General features: G+C 52.3%; 1 protein-coding gene across 1 annotated transcript in view; it reads left to right on the top strand.

The window, feature by feature from the left end:
- Positions 1–2,086: 2,086 nt before the first annotated feature.
- LOC135908935 (midnolin-like) overlaps positions 2,087–11,236 on the top strand; it is a 31,149-nt gene continuing 21,999 nt past the window's right edge. Inside the window, exon 1 of the mRNA XM_065440802.2 lies at positions 2,087–2,430. Within this exon, the coding sequence (XP_065296874.1) occupies positions 2,258–2,430 (173 nt within the window). The 5' untranslated portion in view covers positions 2,087–2,257. The remainder of the gene's footprint in view (positions 2,431–11,236) is intronic.

Below are 11,236 nucleotides of genomic sequence, written 5' to 3'. Positions count from 1 at the left end.
ATTGAGCGCCGCTCTAAGTGTTTTTATTTATCGATATATCGGTTTGTACGGACAGTCTGTGTCGTGGGCAAGCTGCCAACGGAGCGAAGTGTGGCGTGACTGCCTCGCTTAACGGGAGGTCGCGAGAGGCAGCGCGTGGGTGACGCGTGGGAGCGATGTACAGCAGCAGCCGCCGCAGACAGACCTCGCAGACGACTCTGGCGCCATCTCGTAGCGATCGTCGCCGCAATGCGTCTTGTGCGGCACTGCGCTTTTCTTCTCACGCCTTCGCGATACCCTCCTCCTCCGCCTCATGGTTCCGCTGCACCCTCCTCCTCGCGCCCCCTTCGCTATCGCAATCTTTCATCCGCCGCTGCGCTCCGCGCTCGCTCTTTCATCCTTCGCTGTGCTCGTTCGCTCGGTTACGCCGACACTCGCTGTAGCAACGGGCACCTAGGAGCTGCGCTCTAAAACACCTTATTTACAACACCTAAATACGACAAAATACACCACTGAGCGTCCGACTTGGCTTATTTTTGGGGTTTTGGCTTCCGCGTATGGGCAAACGCGAAAGTATCGCACGTGGAAGCAGAGTCGATTGAGCGTCTCTTCCGAGGAAAGAAAAGATCTGTCAAACGCTGCCGGACCAGGCGGACTATTTGGCGCAGTAACACATGTGCAGTAGCTCCGCCCCCTTTTCTTTCCCTTCATTGCCCCGGAAAGTTGTCCGCTAGACGAAAATTTAGAATAGTGAATTCGGATCGAATAGCAAATTCGATTCGTATTCGGATATTCGCGCGCACCAATTATGAAGGAATTTACTGCGTTGTGGGTGAGTTTCATGCTTGAGAGTAAGCAACAGCGTGTGATAGCTGTAATTGCTGTCTCTCAGTACCCAGACAACACAAAACATCCCGTGGATGTCCCGGAAAGATCCGAACGTCCCGACTTTTTTCTAGGACGTACTGAGGACGTCCACAGCACCATGCCCACGATGAATTTTTAAACACATAAATGTTCTTGACAAACTGAGATGCAAACGTCATTCACAAGTACAGAGAGAGTATGTCTTGTAATCACAATGGGCCAGCTCATCAATCAGCTTATCGGAAATTGCAACCTATTACTTAATCACGATGTCATAATTTGTGCCATCGCGTGGCTCAGACGCTGCTTCCGCGACGCTAGATAACTCACCTTAAATAACGGTGAAATTTCGTGAACAAGACGTTACTGGTAAATCATAAATGAATGTTACGTGAAGTGTGCTTGAGTTTCCTTTCATTTCATTTAGCCTTTTTTTTTTAAAGGTGGGTGGGTTAGAGTTGAGAGCCTTGTACGCATATTCGCTGTGCGCTGCGTTGGCTTTAGCGAACTGTTGTCTGCAACGCTGCACTTCGAATGGCAATATTTCTTCTTACAGCGTAATTCCTTGTTAGGGTGTGTATATATATATATCTAGTGACTCGATCAGCTGGGACCAAGAGAAAACTTCGTCCGTGGGCCGATACTGAAGGGCGAGTGCCGGCCGTTTGGAAAAGCCCGCACGATCTTTGGCGCGAAAGCCTCTCCGTCGAGCAGGGCTTCCCGCAGTCGCGAGCGGTTCGACACGCGAAACGCTGGCAGCTGACTCACCAGCTGCACATAACTGAACGCGAGATCAATGACCGGCCGGATTGCGTCCACAAACCGCGCACTTCGTCAGCGTTGTCGTCAGCGGTGCCAAGCTGGCCAGGCATCATCAGGAAGGTATGAAGGAGGGGCGCAAGTCGCGAATCTAGACTTCGCTAAAAACCCCCAGAACTGTGGCACAAAACGAGCGCACAAACTACGTTTTTTATGCTGCAATTGTCCTCTATTGATGGCAAATAAATTCATGTTTCTCATCAAAACATGCAATTTAAACAATAAATAGTTGTTAAATTTGAACATAGGTGTCGCCACAATTTGCAAGTTTGCAGTTAGTGGCGCACTTTGCGTGCAAACTTTGGAGGCGAGCTTGCCTTTTAGTTGCGCGATTGTGGCTCCGAGAAACGCCTCCGCCGGACGCCTCTTCTCGAGACCGGTGGCGCCAGGGCGCGCAACGGTCGCCTCTCTGAGGCGCGCGCACCCACGCGGCCGAGGAAGCGCTCGGCGGAAGCGATGAGCAGATAAAAAATACACTCGAGCGTGGGCAGCATCGGGCCAACGCAGGCGCGGCCGAGGAGCAGGTGCCGTGCTGGAGCCCGTCGTCGCCGGCACTTCTTCGAGCAAGCGGGCGGTGAGCACGACGACGGCCATGATGTCGACCGAGAGCGGCGAGCCCCGCATCACGATCAGCGTACACACCACGACCGGGGGTCGCATGCAGCTCCAGCTGCAGCCGCAGTGCACCGTGGCCGCGCTCAAGAAGACGCTCTCGGCACGACTGCGGCTCGCCAAGGACCGGATGGTGCTGCTGCACCGCAACAGGTCAGTCGCCGCTGATAACGCGGCGATCTCGGTTGTTTCGTGCTGGTCGCCCTCGTATTTCTCCCTTTTTATTGTTCGTCGACGCGCGTAGCGTCGCGCTTGGGAGCTCGGGTTGATGTGTCGCTAAGAGCCCGAAGTGTGGAAGTGCGAGTTGGGAACGTGTACTCGTCCCCCGGTCCACCGTGCCGTTTTCGACGAAGGACAACGCGATTTGACGGGATCTTCGGGACTGAGCCAGGCTGTATGTTCGCTCGAACGCACTGCTACGACGCACGTAACCGCGCCGCTTGCAACAAAGGGCGCCCCGTTGCCCGCGCCCACGCGTGAGCGAATAGCGAGCTCGGCGACACCGAATAGCACGGGAGCCCACGCACGCGCGTCCGCTGGCATGCGAGCTCTCCCCAGCGCTCGCCTTCGGTGCGTGCTACCTTTGTGGCGTTTGTTTGCGCTACTTCGGCGCCGAGCTGGTATCGAGGTGTATCAGTGGCCCTTGACGATCTGCGCTTCCTGTCTAACGTCACCGACTTCTGCTGTGCGTGTTTGGAGTGGGAGCCCCGAAACGGATCTCGGGTGCGGTTTTTCTTGCTTTCTCGACCGATTCATTAGCTTTGGTCCTCGAATAAGGACCGCTGCGCGGAATGCGTAGTGCCGTGCGCGAGCAACGTCGATCGGGAACCGAGCCGCCGAGGTATTTTGGTAGGGTACGCTTCGCCTTTCCTAATGCATCCTACAGGCCCCCCCGCACATGCGAATACGGTGTGGACGGTGTCATTTCTCAAGCACGTCGCAGGCACATCTTCGCGCCGACTCGTGCCCCGTGTTCGCAACTCCCCCGGGGCGGTTTCCAGTTCCGTGCTGCACCGAGTGGGCGTTCGTGAACTTCTTGAAAGCGCTGCAGCGTGAACGCAGCGCGAGCCTCTTTTCATCGAGCCAACGTCGGTGCACAGAACGGAAGCGTGCGTATCGCCGCCGGGGGTTGGTTCGCTGGCTTCGTGCGAACGAACGCCCACGACGGCCTCGGCAGAGGTTTGCCTTCCCAGAAATCTCACGCGCCGCCGCTCTGTGGGTGGGTGGGTGGCCCGCGGCAACCCCCCCTCGAACGTGTCCTCCTCCCCCGCTTACGCACGTGCATGCGTGCAGCGCAGCGTCACAAACTACGGCCGCCGAAGTTGATTTCGCCGGCACGAACGAAGGCCTGTGAGCTGTTGCGCGACGCCAGCCTCCACAGCGCTGCACGGTTTTAGCTGCCTGCACGGCTCCTTGTCTGCCGGCCGTGGCGGTTCGTGGCTAGAGCGCGGGGACACCCACGCTTGCAGGAAAGGAAGAAAGAACAAAATGCTCGCGTTGGTCTGCCGAAGCCAAAGTGCGCATTCTCCCCCCTGCGGCAACTTGGCCTTGTCGGTGCACACTTTTCGTTCCCTCCAGTTGCACTTTTTACGCAATACTCGCTCGAAGTGAACACGCTTCGAACGTGTCTCCTTGCGATCTTTGAATACGGGCCAGGTGAACTAAATGTGCCGTGGCTTCTGCGCTTGCAATATGGATTTCGCAAAGCCGACTTTGCTGGGTTTTCCGTGTCGTCTGCTAGCACTTTGTGTGTATCTACTTGTTTGACTTTTTTTTTCTTACGTTCGCGCCACGAGCTTTCGAAGGGTTCCGCATTTTCGGACGTCACTGCTTTAAGCACTTCATTCTTCACCTATTGTAGCCGGCAAACTCGGTGAACGCATCAAGCGATATTGTCGGAGGCTCTGCACGGCGGCTTCAAAGTTGCGGCGCCTTCTAGATGTAGCGTCACTGCGCTATGTTCACCGGCAGAAAGCATTCCATGGCCGTGTAAACACGGATTGCCGATGTTAGGCTAAACCCCATGAGAGTGATTTTGTGCGCGACGGTTCTGGAAATCTAGAATTTGTCGCTCGTTGCCCGGGAGTGCTATGATCGACTAGTCAATAGTGCGAAGCCGGAACTGGATGTACGTCACTGAAATACTACCACTTGTCGTACGGAAAGAGCGAACGTTTGAATTTTTATACGTGCAAGAACAAGGACCTACTGCAAGACCGTCAGAAATCTCATGCTGCTTTTTACAGTAAAATACATCAACTTAAATTGATAAAGCACGCGTCACGCTAGTTTCGACGCGTATTTGCTGACGTCATATCGGCAACACAGGGGAGACGTCGCTCGAAATCGTCGCTTGCATGGGGTACGATTTGTAGGTGACGAGCGAACGCGACAGCCATCTCCACCGCATCGCTTGTCGCTGTCGCGCGCAGTTGATCACTTGCATGGGGTTTATACTTAATAGACGGTAGCCTTTAGCCACGGTTGTTCGCCTAGTCTTGCTTGTGATGTTGACATCCTGCATACTTTCCGTTAAGCGCGAAGAAACAACAAAGCAACCATATGCGACGAGCTAGATTTTGGTGTGCATTCAGGAAGCAATAAGTCGTCGAAATCTTTCGATGACCGTCTACTGCACGGTGCCCTTCGCGACGCACACGGAATCAAAGGAAGTTTACAGTTAACTTTGCATAAATTGAGCAACAGTATAGCGACCTAACGCCAAGGAACGTATTGTAGAATATAGTCCAATATGTGCTCCTTTCCCGTGTGTTCTTGATTTCCTATATCTTTCATTGCCTGGGTGAAAGTGCCGAAACGCCCCATTTCTGTCGCGCTTATTCCAGTGGATTGCCACCACCGTTGGCGTACTTGTGACCCTGTGAAAAAAAAAAAAGCTAGCCCACCGTGCTCCTCGCAAGATGCGGGTCGCGCTCTCGCCGCTGTGTTGCGTCTCGCCATTTCTTTGTGTTTCTCGTTCATCGGATGCAGGGCGCCGCTGATCGGAACCGTGGGATGACGGGTCACGAGGCCACGGCGTCCTTCGCGGGGCTCAGACCCCGGGGCTGACGCACGCGCGTCGCTAGGCAGCGGCCGGGGAAACGGCGGCGCTGGTGTCGGTGTCGTCTGGCCGTGGGCGGCCGCCGTCTGTTTTTTCGCCGGCGGTAGCAGACGACGAAATTGTCTTGCGCTGTCGCTCGTGGCTATGGTCCCATCTGTCGTGCCGTGGAAGTTTGCCGCTCAGAAAGTGCAGTGAATGCGTGGCTGCGATGCCTGTTCTGGCTTGGGTTTAGTCGCGCATGATTTCACCCGTTGCGGTGGCTATTCAGCCACCGCAATCCTGTGGGGCCGGAAAACAAAGCCTTAATGTACCGTGCTTTGGGTAAACATTAAAGAACTCCAGGCTGTCGAAATTAATTCGGGGTCCCCACTACGATCTGCCTCGTCTCCCACTATGGAACATTTGAGACGTTAAACAGCAAAAATTTTTAATCACGTCTGTTTTGCAAGCTCGAACTATTACGTTTCACAGGAAACTCGTCCTTCCCTGTGGCATTCAAGCCTCATTTCAGTGCTGAAGGGCGGCGACTCGATGTTGTTTAACGTCAATTTCTTTTTTACTTTTTCTTTTCTCTCCCCTCCCTCCCCCCGTCTTTTTTTTTTTGCGTTTATCGTTCATGCTGCCTTCCGTTTCTTTTTTTTACTTTCCGGTTTGTGGGAGTTGCTCCATTTCCTGGTAACCTGGCTTATGAAGCTTGTTTATTCCAGATGCGAATGTCGGAATGTTTTTGTTTTTTTAACCTTTTTCGAATGTTCCTCGTTTACCCTTTGTGCAAACAGGGCGTCTGGTGACGATAAGCTCGGGAAGCCGAAACGTAAAGAGAAAAAGCCCGCGAAAACAAGTTTGTTCAGCTCTGCAAGTCGGTAGTCGCTTGCTTATCGAGTGCTCTCCCTTATCTGTTCGTCGCCTCTTCTGAAGTACGAGAGGTCGCGCCGATGCACTCCAATCCGACCGCCCTCGATGCCATACACCCTTCCTTTATTTATTTTTGTAGAACCTACCATTGCCAGTTTCCCGTTATTCTTTCTTTTCCTAGCAAGAAGCTATGTAGCAGTAGTAGCAGTAAGTGGTCGTGGTATATATGTACTTACTGCTGACCGCACTGTAAGGCTATACCCTATCTCACTAGTTTGCAGCGCTGCCGGAGGTACGAGGCCTACACGGGTAATATCCTTGCGCAGTGGAATGTAGTTCCGGACGTAACTGTCTGAGTATCAGTGGGATTAGGTTTCTTTCTTTTTTTTTTGCTTTGTACATTATGCGTTACGGCGACACGTGACTTGTTAGGACCTTTGCGCATGCCCTTCACATACATACCGTGAATAACTGTGGCGTTGAGCAGACTACTCGGCGCGGATGAACACACATAGAGGGGCATTCCGCCGTCCTATTGGCTGAGGAGTCGCGCAGATTCCACAGTGCTGCCAACAACTTGTGAGATGAATATTTGCTTCCGTCGACGCCTAAACGGTGGTCAACAAGTCAGCATTGAGAGAACGGCGATAGGGGATAAAAAGGAGAGGGAGAGAGGATACAGTGTCAGGAATTAAGGAAACTATTTACACTTCTCTACAACGAAATAAAAAAAAAGTATGTCGTCGCAAAAAAAGAAAAAGAGTTCGCTCTACTAACACTAAGACCCGGCCTCGTACACCGGCACTATTTAGTGAGAAACTTGCAAATGCGTGCGAAATGCCTAGCAAGAATAAACAATCCGTCACCTTCGGTAATCGCGAAGCAAGAAACGGATCAGTTAGAAGGGCCAGTAAAGATAGAACCAGTAAGTTTAGCTGTATTAGTCTATTGCGCGCAGTATACAAACGGCTTGCGCTTACTGCGACCGAAGACTTCGCAGAAACCAGGCAGGCGAAGACGCCGCCTTCGAAGTACCCGCCTCAGCTCTTTGTGACCTCATTGATTTTGTCACCGTCCGCAGTCATTTGTTTTAAGCAAGTTTCGAAAACTTTTTCCCGCTCCAAAACGGGTGCAGATGCGGTGCGCTGTGTGCGTCTGCTCCTGTGCGTCTCGTGTTCCGGCGACGTAAGTGCGACAAAGTACTCTTGAAATTTGTGGCGTCACTCTGACGTCCCGGCGCTGAGGCATCCGCGCCAAGCTCATAAACGACCAAATTCGAACTTCGTTTCTCCGGCAAGAACTTTTCCTGCTTAGTGACAGTAAGTTTACGCTGGCAGCCCAAACTACTTTATACCGCTGTCTCAAGCTCGCTGTCATCACATTCATCCATCCCAGTAATCTTTTTGTAGGGAAGTTCGTGCATGGGCTCCGGGATCGGTCAGCGCGCCGTGGCCCGATCTCTGAGGCCATGCTCTGTGGTTTGCCCGAGCCGTGCCTCCAGCACTCGTTTTTCTTTTTCCCCACCCGCGTCCTTTTCCCCGTTGCTTCTTCCCTTCCTCTCCCCAGTTGGCGACCGTTAAACAGGTCGCGACCTCGGGAAGGAGGGGGAGTTCGCCGAAAAAAAAGGTCGCGCAACAGAGCGCGCAAGGCCGCCTGCAGTGCTTATATCGTTCGCTTTCGTGCCTCCCTTTCCCGCGCAGCATGCTTATTTCGATATCCCGCATTTTGCGAAGGCCGCACGCTCGACGCCAGAGAAGCAGGCTCGGAGGAAACGTCGTCGTTGCACTCTGGCCTTTCGGAGAATAGCGCGTCCCGCCGCGTATAATAGGGGAAACGAAACGAAACACAAATAATACTAGAAGCCCCAGTGCCTCGTGGTTCGCCTCTTTCTTTCTTTCTTTCTTTCTTTCTTTCTTTTTTTCTTTCTTTCTTTCTTTCTTTCTTTCCATAGGGGCCCCGCGTCCGCTTGTGCTGCGAGCGCGCGCTTATTTGGTCCGCTGACCTTTCTGCCCGCTCGGCGGCGCGTTCAGTGTTCGGCGCACGCGAGGGGGCGGTGCATTGCGAGGCGACCCCTCTTCCCCCTCGCACTCCTCCGCCGGTTCTCGCGGCGCATCGGTGGCTTCCGAAAACCCGGCGTCGCGTCGAGCTCCCGTATTTCGCCCCGCGTTTTGTTTCGAGAGAGAGAGAGAGAGAGAGAGAGAGAGAGAGAAACATTTATTTCATTTCGGCCCCCTGTCCGGGGCTAGGCGCGCGTATCGGGCGACGTCGGTCGGGTTCGGTAGCCGTTGTGTGGAAAGTTCTTTCGAGCGACGTTGAGCAACGGTGACGGACGCTTCTAAAGCCTTCTTTTACTCGGCAGTTGTGTGCTTAGAAATGGGAGCTGCCGTTGTTCACTCGTTTTGCGATCCCGCTTTAGGCAGGAAAGAAATGCGACGTTAAGGTGAAAGGAGAAAAAAGTGAATTGCCGCCTATATTTGAACGATGGTTAAGACACGTTGGCGGGCTAGTAGAATGGAAGTAGCAGCAGCAGCAGCAGCAGCAGTAGTAGTAGTAGTAGTAGTAGTAGTAGTAGTAGTAGTAGGACAGTAGAAACAGATACACAGAAACAGAGAAGCGCTGTCTCTGTGTGTCTGTTTCTTTCTACGTCCTCGTTCAGTCGCGCTTATACACCCTATAATAGAACGCTTTTTTTAAATTTTCAAACTGAGAATCCTAACCACTGTATACGTCACGAGGCTGCTTTCTTTTTTTTTCTTCTTCTTGCATGTGTTTATCACTGCAAGTAATTGCCGTGTGCAAAAATAGCTTCTTCTTCTTTAATGGCACGAATAAACGAGGCAATGCTGGCAGTAAAATATGGTTCCGCGTTCAGCCCTTTTTTACATGACTAGCACGAAAAATCTTTCGCATATCACATACTGACGCAAAGTTAAAAAAGACACGTTATGAAATTGTATAGCGACATGTTTTTCAAAGCACGACGTGTCACCATAGAGATTCAGCTTAAAATGTCACACGGTACAGGTACTGCGCAGACGCAAGAGGTTACGAAATTGTATATACATGCGATGTCATTTCCTGCTGGCAAAAAAAAAAAAACACTTGCGTCACCCGACAAGCGTTCACAATGGCGCACGCACGTACGAACCCACACAAAGGGCTTCGTCATGTATAGATCGTACTTCCACGCATCTCTTTAAGGGTACCTTTTACTTTGAAGGCTAGCAAGGATTTAGCGCAATAACTTCATGAAAGGTTGTCCAGTGGGCGATTATATATTCATAGTAAATCTGTAGCGCGCGCAAGAAACGTTGGACACGGGTACGTATAGTTTACAAGCAAAGCGCTTTACCACGAAGGATTCTCGTACCTCACGAAGAAGTCCTCTCTCAAATCACTCTCTTGCATGATGACGTAAATGCGTGTTCTAGGCGGATAGCGATTTGGGTGAAATCCATCTCTCGTGAAACTACTTTTTCGCCGTCACGGTCCCAGTTCGCCGCGGTATAAGCGTGTGCATGCCACTCGTTATGAAAAAATGCCGTGAATTCGCGCCGAAAACGTGCATCTCCGAGTTGGTGTGCGCGCGCGCTCCGTAGCGCGAAATGTGTACGACCGAAAGGCTTGGTTCACACCGCGGTTCACACGTGTCGCGCAGTCGCTCGGGGCGAGCGGAATGTGTCGGGTCGTTCGTGCTTCGCGTCGCGCGATGGCCATATGTGCACGCGCGACGTCTGCGAGTTTTTTTTTTTTCCACGTTTAAATTCGCGGTATTAGCGGCAGCTCGTCGGCGAGCTGAGTATGTACTGGGTAAAGAAATAAAAGTGCGTTATGAGTGAGCGTACACTAATTATAGTGTAATTACGCTGTAATTCTGCATTCAGTTATGCTGTAATATACCGTTGGTAACGCCCCGCACACGTCGCTCACAAATTAAGAGAACGCGTTAGTGTTGCCAAAAAAAAGCGTAATGGTATGTAAAGCACGTTACCTTGTTATTCCGTGATCAGAAATTATATGCAGTGGGTTTTCGTTGCAGGAACCCAGAAATAATTATATAAAGTCAATTTTTTACATGCAACGAACATTTACCCATAATACTGATTTAGCGAGAGCACTTTCTGGGAACCTCTAGTACTTTAGGAAAGCTAGTACAATTAATTCGTTTCTAAGTTAAAAAAAAAGATGTAACGCGTTAACGCCAACTCTATTTATTTGCCCGCACGATCATTCAACCACCTCCACTTTGCTCCACCGGAATACGCAGCACCTTGGAGCAAAATGACGTACGTTCGACGCATTTACTGACAGTCGGGTCATAATTAGCAGAGCCGAAGGCGGTTGTCTGTGAGGCGCGGGGTCAGATGCTGCTGACGTCACGGCGCGGTCGCGTTGCCCGCAAGTTGCGTCACGTGGTGCACCGGCGCGGCCGGTGCGTTACGTCGCGCCGCCCTCTTGTTTACGGCATTCAAGCACCACTGCACGACCCGAGACGAGAGGCCAGGGGAAAGGGCGAGGCCGGGACGGAAAGGGCGCGCGCGATTTTTTTGGCGAAAGGTCGGCGCGATGACGTTTATTTCGTGACGCTGGAATGGCGTCCTTCCTGATGGAGTGACCGGTATTCGGGGGGAGGAGGGGAGAGAGAGAGAGAGAGGGAGGGAGGGAGGCGTTTGGTTACAGCAGCAGGCGAGCTTGCTTGCTTTGCTCGCTTGTCGACGCCCTCTTCCTTTCTATCGCGGCCACTCTTCGGCATTTCGAACTCTGCCTCGGGGTTATTATGCGGTGTGGGAGTCGCCGTGTATTGCACGCGGGGGCAGCTAGAGCGAGTGCATACCTTTCGTAAGCGCTCGGCCCGAATGACGCGCAGTTGTATTTTACCTCCCTCCCGCCCCCCAACCCTTATGGAAGGCTTATGGAACTACATCAACCTGGGGCTTAGAAGAGTACTCACGTGTTTGATTGTTTATCGGCGCAGCGGACAAAAGGGAGCGAACGCGCTGCAACGTTTTTTTCTTGTTTCTCCATTCTGCGCCGTTGTGCAGC

Source organism: Dermacentor albipictus, chromosome 9 (genome assembly GCF_038994185.2).
Source record: "Dermacentor albipictus isolate Rhodes 1998 colony chromosome 9, USDA_Dalb.pri_finalv2, whole genome shotgun sequence".
Lineage (NCBI taxonomy): Eukaryota > Metazoa > Arthropoda > Arachnida > Ixodida > Ixodidae > Dermacentor > Dermacentor albipictus.
This window is presented reverse-complemented; position numbering and strand designations above follow the sequence as displayed.